The sequence below is a fragment of the Puma concolor genome, chromosome C1 (assembly GCF_028749965.1).
Source record: "Puma concolor isolate L17-30 chromosome C1, mPumCon1.1.hap2, whole genome shotgun sequence".
NCBI classification, from domain to species: domain Eukaryota; kingdom Metazoa; phylum Chordata; class Mammalia; order Carnivora; family Felidae; genus Puma; species Puma concolor.
This window is the reverse complement of record NC_141674.1, coordinates 14136712-14156050: the sequence shown is the minus strand read 5'-3', so window position 1 is coordinate 14156050 and position 19339 is coordinate 14136712. Positions and strand designations below refer to the sequence as shown.

General features: G+C 50.5%; 1 protein-coding gene across 2 annotated transcripts in view; it reads left to right on the top strand.

The window, feature by feature from the left end:
- Positions 1-19339, top strand: part of CAPZB (capping actin protein of muscle Z-line subunit beta) — a 133627-nt gene that overhangs the window by 53820 nt on the left and 60468 nt on the right. For both annotated transcript variants that reach the window (XM_025912809.2, XM_025912807.2), the window contains exon 2: positions 6880-6969. In XM_025912809.2, coding sequence (XP_025768594.1) covers positions 6880-6969 — 90 coding nt within the window. The remainder of the gene's footprint in view (positions 1-6879; positions 6970-19339) is intronic.

Sequence of the window (19339 nt, the reverse complement as noted above, 5' to 3'; positions counted from 1 at the left end):
TGTGCTGTTTCGAAGGGACACATGCACCCCCATGTTTATAGCAGCACTGTCGACAATAGCCAAAGGATGGAAAGAGCCCAACTGTCAAATGCATAAAGAGGATGTCGTGTGCACACACACAGGAATATTACTCAGCAATCAAAAAATTAAATCTTGCCATTTGCAACATTGTGGACAGAACTAGAGGGTATTATGCCAAGTGAAATTAGTTAGAAAAAGACAAATATCATATGACTTCACTCATATGTAGACCTGAAGATACAAAACAGGTGAACATAAGGGAAGGGAAGCAAAAATAATATAAAAACAGGGAGGGGGACAAAACTTAAGAGACTCTTAAATATAGAGAACAAACAGGGTAGATGGAAGGATTGTGACTGGGCAGGTGGGCTATAAATAGGTAAGGGCATTAAGGAAGACACTTGTTGGCATGAGCACTGGGTGTTCTATGTAGGGGATAAATCACTGAATTCTACTCCTGAAACCATTATTGCACTATGCTAACTTGGATGTAAATTAAAAAAAAGTTTTAAATTAAAAATAAATAAATTTTTTAAAACAGAAAAAGTTAAAAAAAAAAATGAATTGGCTTTTATGGCTTGGCCTCAGAAATCGCAGAGCATCAATTCTGCTATTCTCTGTTGATAGAAATAGCCATCAAAGTTCTCCCATTTCCAAGGAGGGGGTACATAGACTCCACCTCTCAAAGGGAGGAGTGTCAAAGTCACGTCAGAGGAGCAGGCCCGGTGAGAGAGCTTGTTATGGCCATTTTTGGACAATGTAATCTGTTTAACCTTCTGAGACGCAGCAGCGTTCCTGTCGTTGCTCTGTGGACAAATCTTCAGGAACTCCTAATCCCTCTGGAGAAGTCGATTTTAAAGTTTGTGAGGCCAGAGAACGTGGCACAGAAGCCTTTCTACAAAGTAGGCTGCGGCACAGCTGCCGGGAGACCTGAGGTCTGGAGCCCGGGCTTGGAGCCTGCTTAGAAAACTGCTGCCCTCTGAGCCGGGTGGGCGGAAACCAGCCTGACCGGGGGCCCTTCGTGATGAGGCCCTAGTCCCCTCCCAGTGCCACTCCTTCCTCCTCCGTGTCCCTGTGCTGTCCTCTTCCTTTCCCATTTACCGCAGGGCCTCTCTTCCCCACCCCCCAACTCCCCCTCCATCCCCCCATGCCTGCCTCGTGCACTCCTAGCCTGTATTGTATGTAGCCAGTGATAAAACATGAGGTTCCCCGTACCACTTAGTGTCACCTTTACTGTGACTTTTTTCATTTTTGTGGATAGGTGTGTTCGCTGAATTAGACTTCGAGTTTTTTACAGGTTGGGACGTGTCCTGTGCCTGGGGGCTGGATAAATTGTTTGGTGAGGATTTCCAAATCAGTCTGTGCCTTTTTACTTCATTTTACAGGGCCGAGTTTTAACTGCTTGCAAATGATGGACAACCCTGGCAGCTGTCTTAGAATTCCATAGGAGATTTTTGTTTTAGGCTGTAGTGTTTTATTCAGCTTGTTATTCTGAAAAATTGTTTCTAGTCTGTATTAACAGTGGCTTTATTTGTTGGAGGGTGATTGAAGCAGTTTTGTGTTTTTTCTTCAAGTCGTGTGAAAAACGAGCAGAAAGTGAAACATTTCCTGACTTGATTTATGTGCTTAAACACACACGCCCCCCCCCCACACACACACATACCCAGAACTCGTAGTCTGATCCTGTAGAACCTTACCAGCCTGAAGTGGGGTACCTGTCCCCTCCTTACTCTTTGACGTCCTAACAGAGACTCTTCCTAACAAAGATCTTTTTTTCCCATGCAGATTTTGACTACAGCATAAGTTCCTGAAGACACTTTGTTTTACTCACCATTCAGCATCAAAAACAGTGCTTGTCACCTAGGAAACACTCGAGTAGTTATCGAATGACTAACGGAATGGGCAGAGAACTCTGCGGAGGGAGGGGCGGTGGTCATGTTTTTATTATTTACCCTTCAGCCTGGAGACCACCACCAGCGGGAGGTAGACCTGCTGAGGCGTGTCGTCTGCGGGACGTGTCTGGGAGCACTTTGGGCTTTGAAGGCGCCGTCCGTCCATGGGGAGCACTCAGTCGTGGGATGAGCGTCCACAAAATACACAGAAAGCCGGTTAAGGGCAGGAATCGGGGCGGGAAGCCCAAGCCTGACAGCCGGTCACTGTGTCTCTGGGCTCACTCACGTTGTTGCCCGGAGCTGCGGGCCGTCCGTGTTCTCTTCGTTCTCTGGTGCTGTGTCCTGTTTGGACCCCTCAGGGTATGGGGTGACTCCCGGGTGAAGGGCCCCGGTTCACTCTAATTTTAACTTTTTACAAGCTGTCGTTAAGCTTCTCCATGTTGCTTCACTTCTGGGAAGCCTTCGGTCCTTTTCCTAATTTAACGACAGACGTCCTCAGCCCTCGAAATTTGTAGTGAAACATTTCCGAGTAGGATTCATTGGGATTAATGCAAAATAGGAGTTAGACCATTTTGCAGTTGTGTTTTTCTAGTGCTCTCAAATAGATGCAGTCAGACAGAGGACCGTCCAGGACGGGGCCTCCGAGCCGCTGGCGCCCTCGGGGGCGAGGCTGTGCTCAGGCTGCATGGAAGGGTGGACACCAGATCTTTCCATGTGGCTCTTTTCTGGCCAAGTTATGACTTTCTCTTCCTAGATAATACGCTGCTTGATTTCTAGTTTATTGCTTTTGACTTCCTGTATGTTCTGGATGAAGGTTTCAGCATAGCTAGGTTTACTTCTATCTAACTTTGGTTTTTTTGTTCTCAGGAAGAGTATTAATACCCAGTTGAGAATATTTCTAAAGACCAGAAGTTTTTAGGGGTTGTGAGTGGTCTGTGAATTAGAATTGTGTGTAAAATGTTTCTGTGCAGTTTTCTAGAGCCTTAGCTTTGATCAGAGTCTGAGCGTCTGCAGTCCCCCAAAATGACTTTTAACTGACTTTTAAATTAGGCTCTTCAGACTTGACTCTGGCATTTGGGGCCAGGTTTGTTGGGGACTGTCTTCTGCATCGTAGAATGTTTGGAAGCATCTCTCGTTCCTACCCATCAGATGCCAGTAGCGCCTTCTCTTCCTGTGATGACAACGAAAAAATACTGCCATGCATTGCCAGATGTCTCCTGGGGGTTCGTGGGAGGGCAGGATCAACCCCAGTTGAAAACACTTGTTCACAGCTTTTTTTTATTAATGTTTATCTATTTTGAGAGAGGGAGAGTGAGTGTGAGCATGTACTAGCCAGGGAGGGGCAGAGAGAGAGAGAGAGAATGAGAATCCCAAGCAGGCTCTGTGCTGATATAGGACTCGATTTCATGAACCGAAATCAAGAGTCAGACATTGAACCGACTGAGCCGCCCCGGCTTTTTTTTAATAGACGTGGTTTTTTAGAGCAGTTTTTAGTTCACAGGAAAATTGAGCAAGAAGGTACGGAGAGTGCCCGTATATTCCCTGCCTTACAACACATGGCCTTCCCCACTATAAATCAGCATTCCCCACCAGAGTTAACACTGCTGAATCTATACTGACACATCATAATCATTCAAAATCCGTAGTTTCCATTAGGATTCACTCTTCGTGTTGTACGGTCTGTGCTTTGGGACACATTCCAGTGACACGTGTCTACTATTATAGTACCGTGCAGAGTGGTTTCACTGACCTGAACATCCTGTGTGCTGTCCTCTGCTTGTTCAGCCCTCCCTCCCCTTCAGCCTCTGGCAATCACTGGTCTTTCTCCTGTCTCCATAGTTTTGCCTTTTCCAGAATGCCACCTCATTGGAATCACTAGTATGTAGCCTTTTCAGACTGGCTTCTTTCACTTGGCATTCAGGATTCCTCCATGTCTTTCCATGGCTTGGTATCTTTTCTTTTTAGCCCTGAATAGTATTCCGGTGTCTGGATGGGCCACAGGTTTGCTTATCCATTCACCTACGGAAGGGCATCTCTGTTGTTCCCAGGGTGGGGCAGTTATGAATAAAGCTGGTATGAACATTTGTGTGCAGGTTTTTGTGTGGGCGGTCGTAAGTTTTGAGCTCCTTTGGGTAAATACCAAGGCGTGCAGTTGTTGGATCGTACGAGTACGATGGCAGGTGCATGCTTCGCTTCGTGAGAAGCCACCAAACTGCCTTCGAAGGTGGCTGCGTCCCATTTTGCGTTCCCACCGGCAACGAGTCAGAGTTCCTGTTGCCCCACAGCCTTGTGGGCAGAGTCCTGGGTCTGGGCCACTCTCATAGGGGTGTAATGGGATCTCACTGCTGCTTTCGTTTGTATTTCTCCGCATCTCCCCGGTAACAAATGATGTGGAGCATCTTTTCATATTCTCATTTGTCATCTGCCTCTCTTCTTCAGGGAGGTGTCTGTTTAGGTCTTTGGCTCATTAGTTTACATCTTTTAGCTAGTTTGACTTGAATACTTTAGGGTTTTCTGTTCTGGCACGGTTGTGGGGGAGGGGAGACATAGCTGCTCGTGTCTCCAATTTACAGCAGCCGGAAAGACTTGAGGGCTAGGTTGAGTGGTGTGGATGTGAAAGACTTGAGGGCTAGGTTGAGTGGTGTGGATGTGAAAGACTTGAGGGCTAGGTTGAGTGGTGTGGATGTTACATTTATATTTTAAAATGTCAAGATACTTACAACATGTATTAATACACATACACAGACAGTACTCCCAAACACATACTGTTGTATATTAAAAATTACACGGGTATTGGGGCGCCTGGGTGGTGCAGTCGGTTAAGCGTCCGACTTCAGCCAGGTCACGATCTCGCGGTCCGTGAGTTCGAGCCCCGCGTCGGGCTCTGGGCTGATGGCTCAGAGCCTGGAGCCTGTTTCCGATTCTGTGTCTCCCTCTCTCTCTGCCCCTCCCCTGTTCATGCTCTGTCTCTCTCTGTCCCAAAAATAAATAAACGTTGAAAAAAAAATTTTAAAAAATTACACGGGTATTAAGTGAATCATTGCAACAACCCTGTGAAGTACATACTGTCCCATTTTACGGATAAATACAGGCTTGGAGGGGTTAAGAAATTTGCCCAAGGTTCTTTCTAGTTGATGAATGGCAGAACTGGACGTTGACTAGAAGTCTCTCTGGCGGTAACTACATTTTTCTGCGTTCTCGACCCGTTAAGTGGTGTTAAAACGTCTTCCCGTGCCAGTAGGCCAGACCCATGTCACTATGGCCTTGGCTGGCGTAGATAGACGGCATGGCGCAAGCGGGGAACCCACGGTTGCTGGGATGTTCCACCGAACAGAACAAGTGCTTTACCATTTCTGGGGTGAGAGAGAGTATGTGCGTGTGCATGTGTGTGTGTGTCCAGCTTTGCAGGGTAGTAGTGACGGTCGTGTGTCCCAGAATAAAGTGTCACTGATCACCATCTTCAGCAGGGCACAAGTTGGTTTTGTATTTGTTTGTTTTGTTTTCTTCTTTTTTAAAAACAGCCTGCTGTATGCGCCACATCAGTTACCTGGGAGTGAAACAGCTTCCAGCCACCTCGATGTGTTCATTCCTTGGTGAAGTACAGAGCGGGTCCTCGCCCCACAGCATCCGTGGTTAACATACCTAGGGCACAGGCGGTCCTACTCGGGGGTTCTATTTCACTAAGGCCAATGTGGCATCTCCAGGATTACTTTGTGTATTTTATGAAGATACTCTAGTGTGTTGATGGAGGGCTTTTAAAGATTCTGCACTTGGTCTGGGCAGAGCAGGTTTGGGACACGCATGAGGCGGTGCCTCTGAGCCATCGGGCCGGCCTCCCTGCCTGTACTTCTCAGGGTGCGTGCGGTCGTCTGCCCTGTCTGCCTGGGCTGCCTTTCTCCCCTTTCTTGTCGTGCCTCCTGTGCCGTAGCCCCCTGGGCACTGATTACTGTCACTTCACCCCCACTCGGTCCTTCCTCCCTCCGCCCTCCTGCCTCCGTCATCGGTCCTGTATTTATGAGGGCTGGCTGGCGGCTCGTGGTAAATGTGTGCAGACTGAATGCCAGATGAGGCGAGAGTACTGTGAAGCTCACGGTATAGTCTTTATCCTCCTGGGCCCCTGCGGCTGCAGTGACCCCCGTGGGCTGCTCTGGCTGTCTGCTCTGCAGCTGGAGTGACCTCTTGACTGTAGATGCTCCAGGTCTCGGTCTCCTTTGTAAGGGCCTGGCGCCTGGGGACATGTTCCAAGCTTCCGTTGAATTCACCGAACACTTTAACCTTGGTGTGCATCTTGCCGGTTGTTCTTTGCCTGGTAACATTACCTGACTTGTATGTCCAAGTGACAGCAAAGGAGAAAGCCTAACTTGCTGTTGGAGCGTGCTCCCTTGTAGGGCTGATCAGGAGGTCACATGTCAGCATCTCCCATGGTCTGTTGAATTGGAAAAGGAAAGCCGAGGGGCATTGAGCTGTGGGTGGAGCTCTGGCCTGCTTCCCACTTGGAGTATGTTCTGGATGCCTCCACGTGAGATTGTGCCGTCACAGAGCCTGTCCCCCTCTCTCTGGGAGATGTGTTGGAGGGCCCGCTGCAGTCCTGCTTGGAGTTAGAGTACCCCGGGCAAGCTGAAACTGCAAGAATGCTTTTTCAGAGGGGGTTTTAGGGGAGCCTGGGTGGCTCATTTGGTTGAGCATCTGACTCTTGATTTTGGCTCAGGTCATGATCTCACGGTTTGTGGGATCAATCCCTGCATCAGGCTCTGTGCTGAGGTGCAGAGCCTGCTTGGGATTCTCTCTCCCCCCGCCTCTCTGTTCCTCCCCTCCCCATACACACTCTCCCTGTCTCTCTCTTCCTTGCCCCCCCCCACCATTTCAAAACAAATAAATAAACTTAAAAATAATAATAAAAGGGGTTTTTGGCGCTTCTGTTGGCAAAAGCAAAATAACACAGACACGTCTGTTTCTCTTTTCACAGAGCGATCAGCAGCTGGACTGTGCCTTGGATTTGATGAGGCGCCTGCCTCCACAGCAAATCGAGAAAAACCTCAGCGACCTGATCGACCTGGTATGAGCTTTGTTCTTATGGTTTCCTTCGGGCTGTGGCTCCCAACTGGTTGTGTTTGTGTGCCTTTTGCCATGCGGCGCTCAAAACACGTCAGAAACCTTCCACCCCCACTGAGCTCTGAGATTCCTCCACGCGGTTGTCTCGGAGCCAGCTGCGTTTGCAGAGCCCAAGATAGGACTTCTGAAGTTGGTCACCGTCTGTCTCCTTGCCCCACCTGCATGGGTTCAGGTTCTAGAAGCTTGCATCTCCGCGCAGGGAGGAAGAGGCCATACACGCCCAGCAGGCATTCGGTAGTGCCCGGAGCCAGGCTTCCTTCATTTCTTTGCTGTTGTGGAAGTTTCTCCAACCAAGGCAGTGCAGAATCTACCCTGTAACATACTTGAGGGCTTCCCTTCCACTTGGAATGGTATAAAACACAAAAGCCGGCTTTCAAAGATCTCATCACACCTACTTTTTAAATGTGTCTTTTCTTTTTAATTCGGAATGATTGGTCTCACAATGAGAGAGAGAATCTGGTGGGAATGCCAGATGGCACCATGATATTATTTGAAATAGCACAAACTATTTTAAATAACCTATAAAGCTATGGGAAATATTGAAAAGAAGTAAAATAAACTAAAATCAGGCCCCAAGAGGCCAACCGAGTTGCTAGATTTTTTGGCCAGTACATTCTGGCTCCGGCTCTGGCACCTGGGCCTCCGAGTCCAGTCCCCTGTTGTGCTCATGGCCCCCATGTCTTCTGGATGTGATCATCAGCTGCCGACCATGGCTCATCGATGAGGTGGCTTTTACTGTAATGGATTGAAAACCTGTCCACACACTTCATTCCGTTGTATGAGTTCAGAGCAGTTGTACTAGCAAAGCCTTACCGCGGGAGACTCGTGTCATCGCCACGGAGAACTTCCCAGCAGTCTGCAGGCCCCTACTCGCAACTGTCTGTGTATTTATAGGCACCCAGAGTCCCAGTCAGGAGGCAGCTGTGTGACACAGTCAGCCCAGTGAGGAGTTGTGAACCCGCTAGCTTGTGCGGGTAACAGTTCCGCAAGTAAGAAGGAGGAGGAGGTTTCTTGAGGTGAGCGGCCCTGATGAGAAAGACAGCGACAGGTACTTGCGACGCAAGGCGTGATGGGTCCCGGCTGACACGGAGGCGTGTTAGGGGCATGTGAAAGAAGAGTGGGTGGAATCGCGAGGCAAACGAGCCTCCGAACGTGCAGAATCAAGTCAAAACCCAGAGCCTGGGAGGTGCCGTCAGCCCGTGAGGGGAACGGAATGGACTCGAGGGGGTTGGTGGGCAGGCCCCCTCTGAAAGGGCAGGGGCCGCTTCGTTCCAGCTGTTTGTTTGTTGCCCTGTGGGAGGGTGGTCCTCTGTTACTTGCTTTCGGATTTTTCTGGAGAAGCCATACATTTAGAATTTGATGTGAAACTTCCTGATTTTCCAGCATTGGCCCAAACATTGGATTGGTTAGACCTGATTTTGTAAACAATCTGGGTGTGAGGATGTGCAGTGAGTTGGGCGGGGCAGCTTGGGGGGTGGGGGGGTTGTTGAGAGAAAGCAGTCTGTGTTGGGAAATGGTGAAATACAGAGTTGGGTGGTTCCGAGGGGTCCCTGAAGGTCAGAAGGAGGGCTTGAACGTGAGGCGGTGGCTATTGTCACCATCATCCACTCCGTGAACTTGGGGCACACCGGGCTGTGCGGACTGGTTTGCTGACTCCCAGCCCCGTTAAAGTAGCGAACTGGGAAGTGCTGTATTGTTTTGTGTTTTTCCTGATCGGAGATTTTTGCTTATTTTTGTTTGATCGTATGTGGCAGAGGTGGGCAGAGGCTGAAGGTATGATCAGATCCCTAATTGGGTCAGTGGCGGAGGCCTGTTTGTCTTTAAACTCAGCATGAAAGCATGCTTGGCTGAGTTTAAATTCAGTGTGCCAATTTAGCTGTTACCGTATTTTAGAAATCAACTGAACATAGAAGAAATGATGAGCAAATTTTTCTCAGTAGACCATTCCTGGGGCTATTGTGTTCTTAGGGCAACTGAAGTGTTCTACAGCTGTGTGTTTTCTGTGCGATCCCCTCAGCGCTCTCTATTTCAGAGATGTGCCCAGAGCCGCTTTTATGGGAACCTGGTCAGCTTCCCTGGCTAGGTCTGGTACTTGTACTTGGGCTTGGCAGGAGTGAAGGAGAGCCGCCTCTCACCGCAGCCACATACTGGGCGCGAGAGGCCCACCGTGGCACGTACTTTGCAGAAGGGTGCTTGGGCCCAGGTTGAAGTACCACCCTGCACCTGCCCCAGATAGGTGACGTGCTCTGTGGCATCCTGTGGGTTAGTGTCAGAGGCACTGCTTCCCCCCTTCTAACTTTGTCTTCCGTAGAACGTGGCTGGCGAGGGGCTGGAGGGAGACGCGGGTGGCAGGTTCAACAGCTAACAGTTGAACGCCTGCTGTGTGCCCAGGACTGGGCCGGGTGCTTTAGTTTGTGTTATTATTTCATCTGATTTTCACAGTCGCCCTTGAAATGTATGTAGGACCACTGCACCTCTTTTAGGTGATTTAGACTTGGTCAGGAAGAAGCCGGGGCGGTGGTGTGGCTGAGCAGCACCAGGAATCCCAACTCCTCCGGGTAGGATCACTCTGCTGGGTACCTTTTGGTGAATCACTCACCCCTAGAGCAGCAGATTAAATATGGTACGTCTTCCTAATGTGTCCGTCTTACCTGTTTGGGGAAAAGGGGGTTAAATAATTCATCAGTAATTTAAAATATTAAAATGTATGTTTTATGGAGAGTAATTTAGAATTAAATTATATAATTCAGGGGCGCCTGGGTGGCTCAGTCGGTTGAGTGTCCGACTTTGGCTCAGATCACGATCTCGAGGTTCGTGGGTTCAAGCCCTGCATCGGGCTCTGCTGTGCTGACAGCTCAGAGCCTAGAGCCTGCTTCAGATTCTGTGTCTCCCTCTCTCACTGCCCCTACCCCACTTGCACTCTGTCTAGACTCTCTCTGTCAAAAATAAACATTAAAAAATTTTTCATACAATTGAAAACAACAGCAGCAGCAGCTAGAGACTTGAAAGACGCTCCCTTCTTAGAGCTAGGCCACGTGGGATTAGCACTTCACTTTTGTCCAGTGCTTTGTGGGGAGGTTGGAGGGGTGCCGACTTCCCCTCACCAAGTTGTGTGGAGGCCAGCCTTGGGCCCCATCTACCTCCTAAGGCTGAACAGGAGGCCGTGTGTAATAGATCCCCATCATCCAGCATGGGCTGGGGAATCAGTGTGCTCATTAATTTTTTAATTTGAAGTATGATAAATCTCAAAATGGAAATGGAGCATGACTTTTCGCCGAATTAGGATCTGGTAAAGCACACCTCGTTAAAACTATATTGACATGCTTCAAAGGCCACTTTTTGATTAATGGCCTTGCGTCAAGGTCCTCGCTATGCACTGTAGCATATAAGGAGCACTTGGGCCCGTTTTGTTCAAGATCCCGTGACCAGTCCTAGAAATTCCTTCTTTGAATGTTTGTCTTTCATTGCTGCTAATTTTCCTCTCTTTGCCCTGGGAATGACAGGGTTTGTTTGCCTTTTTTTTTTTTTCTTTTCTTTTTAACTGGGTCTGCAGTATTCTTTTCATTCCTGTAAGAGGTGGTCTGTGCTGAGTGTACTGCTGTGCCTCTGAAGTTCCCAGAGCTATGATTTCCGAAAACTCACACCGCCACGGGTCCGTCTAGAAGCAGTGTGTGTATCCAGGCCTTTGTTTCACGTGATCTGGGATCAGTCCAGTGTTTTCCATTGCGGCGAACGCACCGCTCGGTGCAAATCGCAGTCATTCCTCCCATGCTCACCTGCCGAAAATAATGAAGGGGCAGTAGTTGTTTTCAAGAGAAGTCTCCAATTTTAAGACTGACAAAAATGTGAGAATTTGCCGGCATTCTCCATGAAGGTAACGACCACGTTAGATGTTAGAGCCAGAGAACTGTAGGGGAATTGATCCGGTCCACCAGCGGTCCAGTTACAGAGCAGTATTAAAGAGAAATGTGGCGTGTGTGTGGCCGCGAGGCCGGGGCAGCCCGATTGATCATGCCCGTTGAGTTTTCTTCCTTCTCTTTTCTTTCCAGCGTTTGAGCGTTTGCTGCCTCGGGATTATGGTGCATGCTGGGATTGGTGGGAAATGACCTTCCTTTGCAGATGGCCAAAACATCCATTTTATTACATATTAATCCTGTCGTACTAGAGCGAAGCCAGCCGAAATCCGTTGTTAAGCTGTTTCAAAAATACCCACTTCGTCCGTGTGGGCCAAGAATCATATGATGTTTAGATGCTCCCTTGGCTCCCTGAACTTTGACCTTCTGTGGCTTCATTCTGCACACTGGCAGCTCTAGCCGAAACTTGGCTGGGTGTATTTTGAGCCCTGAGCTGAGGAAGGAGTTTGTTTCTGCGAGTTGGCACCCAGCAGGCCATCCGTCCTTTGCCCTCTTTCAGAGCAGACCAAAAATAGCCCTAAATCCATTTAACCAGGCAGGAGAGTCTTTGCCTGCAAACGTTGGTTGTTTAATTTTTCATTCCTTCTTTCTTTTGTGATGTAGCCACCTAGAGGTCCAGCTCGTGAGTGTCCCCAGACCTAACTCGAGCCAGGGGGAGGTCATCAGCTGGGAAAGCCCCCAAGCTATCCTGGCCAGGCCTGGGGGTTAGAGGCGGGAAGAGGCATCCTGGTGCTTCTCCCAGCGAGTGGAGGACCCGGTCAGTTTTCGTGGCCGCATATCCCTCTTTGTAGCAGCCAGAATTGCCCTCCAGAAATAGAAGGGGCCAGCTGGGTGCAGGGTTTTGCCCTGCCAGCCTCAGCAGCCCTGGGCTTTGAATGGCTTGCAGAAAGTGTCTGCCTCTCGGCAGCGTGAGGGCTGCAGGGAGCATGCGATTCTTTGCACCTGACAGGTCAGAAGGCTGGGGTGCACGGCGGGTTCTTAGGCACCGGGGGCCCAGCAGATGAGCAAGTGGGAACCTACAGCTTGAAGTCTCCAAGTCTCCTGCTCTCCGTGAGGCAGCTGGTGGAGCCAAGCTCTCAGACGTTTGTGAATCTGCTGAAATGAAGGCGAATACTATATTTAATCGTCCATTAATATTATCGTGTCTGATTTCTGCCAGGCATTGTTACTCAGTGTTCAGTCTTTAATAGCAGAACCAATGAGATCTGGAAGTTCTTCTCCCATTGGTGGCTCTGTGAATGAAACACCAAACCCACTCCGTCCCCAGGTGGTGAAGACACGCGGGGCCTGGGGACCAGGGCCTTGCAGGCCAAGACGATCCAGCTTATCTGTACACAGGAGTGAATAGGCTTGTATCTTCTTCCTGCCTGACTTGCCCCTTATTGTCACCATTGAAAACCGATCTCCACCAGCACTTTTTCCTCCTTTGTTTCAGAGGCGACATTTAAAATGTCTTCTTTCGGGGCGCCTGGGTGGCGCAGTCGGTTAAGCGTCCGACTTCAGCCAGGTCACGATCTCGCGGTCCGTGAGTTCGAGCCCCGCGTCAGGCTCTGGGTTGATGGCTCAGAGCCTGGAGCCTGTTTCCGATTCTGTGTCTCCCTCTCTCTCTGCCCCTCCCCCATTCATGCTCTGTCTCTCTCTGTCCCAAAAATAAATAAACGTTGAAAAAAAAAAAAAAAATTTAAAATGTCTTCTTTCAAAAAAAAAAAAAGAAGTGTCTTCTCCTTTCTTTTTTTTTTTAATTTTTTTTTTTTTTAACGTTTATTTATTTTTTTGGGACAGAGAGAGACAGAGCATGAACGGGGGAGGGGCAGAGAGAGAGGGAGACACAGAATCAGAAACAGGCTCCAGGCTCTGAGCCATCAGCCCAGAGCCCGACGCGGGGCTCGAACTCACGGACCGCGAGATCGTGACCTGGCTGAAGTCGGACGCTTAACTGACTGCGCCACCCAGGCGCCCCTGTGTCTTCTCCTTTCTAAAGGGGTCTTCGCTTAAGTGGGTGAAAAGTTCGTGGATTGAAGTCCACACTTACGGGGCACCTCCTCTGAGTCAGCTGCTGTGCTCAGCCCTGGGAAGAAATGCAGCCTTTATTCCTTGGCTCCCTTTCCACAGGAGAAAATACCAGGATCCTTAAACCCGACCCCTAATGAGAAGGACCTTGGCTGGGTTCTCTCGGCCCGTTGGTCTTTACCGGTTAATCAGCTCTGAGGGGGGCTGTCAAGAGCTGCAGAGCTGAGTTGCTCTTTCTACAAGAATGTGATATCCCCTGTGTGTCAAATACTCTTCCAGGGGCTGAGGACACAGGACGAAAGCCCTGGCTCCATAGAGCTGGCACTTAGCGGAGAATTGCGGGAAGACTTTGGCCGGGGCCAGCTCGGCACTGTCTATCTATCAGGCAGATACCCAGCCGGAGCATTTGTTGTCTTTACTTTTGCGTAAAGGCGGTCGGGTCTCCTCGGTGGTCGGGCCCCAGCGGCAGGGAGTGTGTGCCGTCTCCCCCTGGCTCTCCGCTGGCCGCCTTTCACCAGGCCTCTCCCTGTTCCTCCAGTTCTTTCCCCATAGCATTCCTTACACTGGAGCAGATACACCTCTTTGGAGTTTGGGGGGCAGGTCCCAAAGTGGCTGCATGGAGTAGAGAATTTTATGTTTCTTCTCTTTGAACAATTACATTCCAATCCATAACATGCCCACATGTAAGACATTTTAATATAAAAAGAATGCTTTCTGCACCAAAGCTTTAAGTCAAGTTGAGGCTTGGGGAAGTTGGCCTTTTCCTGCCTGGGGCCTTGTGCGTGGGCCTCCCAGCTGGGTGTAGGCTTCCCCCTGCTGGGCACCTAGGAGCTGAGCTGGAGGTAAGGGGTCCCCCGTCCCCGTCCGTCTCCCCCCCCCCCCCCCCCCCCGTGACACACCGCTGACTCATGGGGCCGGGTGGTTTGGGAGCCCTAGGCCAGACCCCATTCTCTGGTCCCTAGGGAAGTTCCCTGTGGGTTTAGGTCAGGGTTGGGGGAACTTGGCTTCCATTCTCCCATTTGTCATAGGCTCTGTCGGGAAGTTTTCGCTCCTAGGCCGGATATTGTCTCTGGAGCTTGAGCAGGGGAATGGATCGAATAATTGGTAATTATGCAAAAGCCCCTGCACAGTCTCTGTTGCGCTGATGTTTCTGAGCTTATCCTGAGCTTCCCTACAGGCGACACTGAGCTGCAGTTCCATTTTACAAGGGGAAAAGCATTCCAGCCAAGGGCCTCCAGCAGTATTTTAATGAACTCCATTCCTTGGAAAGTTGTGGTGAGCCTTTTCATGCAAGCTTTTTTTGCTCTTTGAATGGACTGCAGCTGTGGGGACTAAAAAAAAAAAAAAAAAAATTAAAAAAAAATAAAAATGCAGGGGAGAGGAGAGAGCAGCTCCTGGACCAAGGTGCTGAACCGGCCCCCGTCCCCGACCCAGGGCTGCCTCTCCAGACGGAGATGGTCTTTCATGACCCTAACGTGCTGCTGAGGCAAGGACCCTGCACCTCAGAGGTGCGGCCTCTAATTTGTGTCAAGGTGGCAGCTAGGCAGCCCTGTAAACCAGGCCCGCATGGCATGATTTGGCTTGGAAAGGGAAATGGGGCTCCCTGGGGTACCCTCACCTGGCCTGCTCCCTCCTAGATACAGCCCAGAAAGCTATTCGAATCTCTGATGAGTTCTGTTATACGTAGAATAACGGGCCCTCATTTGATCCATTTGAGAATGAGATAAATTGCCTGCTTCACAAGTAGTCTAGACAATTCAAACTCGAAGCCAAGTGAACGAAGGAGAAAAATCTGGGGGGCCTTTTGCTTTTCCTTTGTGTGCATGGGTTCCTCGAGGAGCCGAGACTGTTTCCAGGAGGCTGTGACGACGTGTCCGTTGGTCCTGAGCAGTTCTAGAGCACAGAGCAGTCACGGTGGATGACTCCGGATGGCTAGGGGCTTGAAATCCCCCAGAGTTAGGTAATTGGAAAGCTGTTTCCTGTCATTGTTAATGCCCATCAGCCAGTTCAGTTTTGTTATTTTTTCAGAGGAAATTCTAAATTCTAAATGGAGATTATTTTGTGTGGGGGCTCAGATTTAGAGTTTGACTCTCCTCCCCTCTTTTTTGATTCTTCCTGATGTCGTTCTTAGTGAATGTCATGGAAACATGGCTTTAATGGAGGCCCATCAGGTGTCAGAAACACTCCTGTATGTGGGCCACGTTATTAATACATTTGACCTGTCGCCTCGTCTCCTCTTCTCAGCCCCTCTGGGAGGAGCGCGGGCAGAGCCCCTTCTATGGATGAGGACAGCGAGGGTGTCCTGTCCTGCACCTGGGGTGCGGCCCGGGGGAAGGTCCGACTCGGTGTTGTCCACTGAATTACGGTCTGAAAAATGAAAACGTGACAGTTCGGCACTTTCTGTGTGCCCTGCTAAAATTAAATCCTCTTTTAAGGTGAGACCGTAAAAAATTCCCAATGAGGGCAGGCCGGTGGCCACGGAACTTGTAGGTACCTGAGGGAAAAAGCCTTCTTAGACTTCTTCCTGCCTCTTCTGGCTTGAAGCTCCATCAGGGCTTGAAGCGCGTAGAGCCTGCCGCCCGACTCCTGCCTGGCCTGGCTTTTGGGAGGAGTGGACTCCACTGGAATAGTGGTGCAGAGGAGAGGCCCTCGGTGACTGTCCCCCGACACACACACACACACACACACACACACACACACACACACACAGAGGCATGCACACGTGCACAGTCATGCTCACACGCCCACACCGTGTGTGTGCTGGGGCAGGGGATGCTCTTTAAAACATTCTGCCCCAACACAAGTAACGGTCAGTCAATAAAGCAAATCTAAAAATTTGAGGGAAAGCAAGCTGTTGCACTAGAAGAACTGAAGGGATGGGCCAGTAGATCGAATGACCAGGATCAGCACACAGCCCAGCGGAAGCCGGTTGGGCCGTATGAGGTGCTGGGGGCGCTGGGAGGACAGGACCCCGTTGGTGGCAGTGGCAGAACTTCACCGGCGAGGAACGGGCTCCACGAAAGGCGGGCGGGCCGTGTGCGAAGACAGCACAGAGCTCAGAACCGAGGGCAGCAGCGAGCGGAGCCGACTGCTCAGCGACGGGCCCAGTCATGCAAGCATTGAGGGTATATTACAGGTCACGTTCATGTTTCCCTGTGAGAAAACACTTGATTATTTGGTCAAATTGCTGAAACAACTAAAACTTGGAAGGAAAACCAAGCCTGGACTCCCTCCTCCTCCTTACGGACTAATATGAAATGGACAGGCGAGAACCAGAGGGGAGCGTCCGACTTCGACTTGGGTCATGATCTTGCGGTTCATGGGTTCGAGCCCCACGTCGGGCTCTGTGCTGACAGCTCAGAGCCTGGAGCCTGCTTTGGATTCTGTGTCTGCCCCTCCCTGGCTCACACTCTGTTTCCCTCTCAAAAGTAAATAAACATATTTACTTTAAATATATTTAAAGAACCAGAGAGGAAGCAGAGATGATATTTGGTATTCAGATGGGGGAGGCCTTTACTAAGGCATAGAAACTAATGCCAGAATGATGGCTGTGACCGTATGCAATTTTAACTTAAAAGTTGAAACAGAATAGGGGCACCTGGGTGGCTCAGTCGGTTAAGCATCTGACCTCAGCTCGGGTCACGACCTCACAGTCTGTGAGTTCGAGCCCTGCATTGGGCTCTGTGCTGACAGCTCGGAGCCTGGAGCCTGCTTTGGATTCTGTGTCTCCCTCTCTTCCCCTCCCCTGCTCATGCTCTGTCTCTCTCTGTCTCAAAAATAAGTAAAAACATTAACAAAAAAAGTTGAAACAAAATAAAATGAAAGGGCAGAGAATAGACAAGTATTTGCCACTTATGGTACAGAACATGCCTCCTCAAATCTTGAGAAACCTCCTCCTGAAGTTGTCACTCTCGTCTCTCCCACTGGCCAGAAGTGGCAGCAGGGGCTGGGGCAGCTCTTCCAAGGTCACCAGGTAGCAGTGCTGGAGCCAAGCTCTGAACAAACAGTCTGGCTCTTGGGTTCCCAGCTGCCATGTGCTGTGGCCTCCACCAGTAAGGAAAGTGGGAATCCTTTGTTGGGACAGAGGGCCAGGCACACAGATAGGTGATTCAGAGAGACAGAGAGAGCGCGAGCGAGCAGTGCAGACGTCTAATCCACATCCTTTTTGTCCTTCTCAGAGGAATGCAGAATGAAACAGGATAGGTTGGAAAAGTCCTTCACTGATGACCTGGGTTTCTGCTCAGTGGATGGATTGTATTTCCTCCTGGATATAACCTGCATTTCTCCTGATTGTCGTGAAATTGGTGGGCTCACCTTGGTTGAGCCTCTTGAGGAACAAAGACAGTGAGCAATGGGGAAAACGTGGCACACTCTGCCCTCTAGAAGCTTCACCATCCACGTTGTCCTATTAAAGGTACTGAGAAGTCCTGCAGTTAAAAAAACAAAACATCTCTTTTAAACTAGCATTTCTCTACCTCACTTTCATGGAATCTACTTTGGAAAACATTGCTTTCCTGGAAAAGTTCGTAACCTGCCTATCAAATGACCTGGATTCTAGACCCTTTTTGACCACAGCCATAAGTGTGATGCCGGCCAAGTTTAAAATTTTTGTTAACTGTTTGGCGAAATGGCTTAGAAAGAACATAGCTTTCCTTGTGGTTTCTTCAGATAGAGAACTGCTTCAGGGAACTTCTGCTCCTTCAGTAGGGGGAAATAGGAAGGTGGATAAAAGCATTGTGTACATGAAGCAAATCTTACTGGAAGTCAGGGGTCATGGGCTATAATGTTGGCTCTGCCACTAACTTCACTGTGATGGGCAGGACTCTCTGGGTCTCCTGCTCTCCCCTGTGAAGCGGGGGCCAGACGGTCACAGTCTCAGAACCTGGGTTCTCTTGCCTAGGACTAAAAGAACATCACCATGGATACCTTGTGTCAGTGGCACTGCTTTCAGGATCCCCTTTGCTGGCAGAAGAGGCAATTGACTCCTCTCAGGTACTGGGACCGTACGGGCCGCCCTGTATGGTAAACATGTGGCGAGAGCCGAGCAGGCGGGGGCCTTTGGCACATGTCCCCCAGGGTGGGGCTCCACTGCCTCCGCAGCTCACTTCCGTGGGCAGAGCGAGGCTGACGGGGACTGAAGCCCATTGGGTCACCTTCCAGCTTTGCGCCCACAGGCAGGTCGCTTCACCTCCCAGAAGGTCCTCCAGCGTAGAGGATCGAAGTAAGAACACCACATTCCTGGAGCAGTTGTGAGGATTTGGGGGTATGTGGAAAGCGCCGACGTGCATGACAGACAGGTGCTTCCTAAATGCTAGCTGATGCCTTTCTTATCTCCACTGGCTTTCCAGGACCTGTTCGCTGACTCCTGGGTTCTGCCAGCCTAGGGGCCGTGCCCTGACACGCCAAGCAACCTTCCTGTGTTTTCGCAGGTGGACAGTTCCGGTCTTGACTTTCACTGGGGTTTTAGAACCCAGCTCACGGTTGCCAGGACTTGGTGAGAAGGCCCTCCGCTGAGGCGTTTTTAGGTGGTCCTGAAAACCATTGCCCCGTCTTCTGACGGTGGGGATTCCTGAATGGAAAGCAGGGAGACGCCATTGCCCTCAACCCCAGAGTCGGCAGAGGAGGTCAGAGTCCCACTGTGGCAGGCAGGTTTCGTGGCCAGTAAGGACATCTGTCATGCCGCAGGATGGGGTGATGAAGTGTCCTGCTTCCCGTCCCGTCCTGGTGGAGGGGGGTTCCCGGCCTGTGTGAGTCGTCTCCCCTCTTCTCTCTCCCCTGTTGCTTTGGCGGGCGCCCTTCTCCCTGCTTCGGTTCCCTGAATTCCTAACGCTTGGAGCTCTGCCTTCGGAAGCCCTGGCGGAGGAGCCAGACAGGACGGGTCGGATGGTCCGACGGCTGGGGAGCATGACCTCAGTGCCCGAGGACCAGCCGGCAGACCGGACAGCCTCACAGGGCATTTGACCTCACCGCCTTATCTTCAGCCACCCGGAGGTGCCACCCAGGCACCCGGGTATCATCCGGGACAGGCCACTTGTGACCTTAGAACCCTCAGGATCCCTCTCTGTTGTCCAGGTTCCTCTTCCGTCTGATCAGGACTGCTAATCTCTTGTCCCAGCCTGAACCCACCCCCCTCATCTCCCCCACCCACCCCGCACCGCACTGCCAGTGTGACCCCCCAGGCACCCTTTCCTCAGCTTGAGGACCAGCCCTCCAAGTCCACGTCTGCGGGTCCTTCACAGTCATCCAGCTGTGGCCTCTGTTCCATGGCCTTTCCCCTTCGGCCCCTCTCCTGAGTCTGTGGCTCTGGGTGGGGAGGCTACTCGAGCACCTTACCCACCACACCGTGTTCATCCCCTGATGCAGAAAATGCCTGTGAGGTGCCACCAGCCG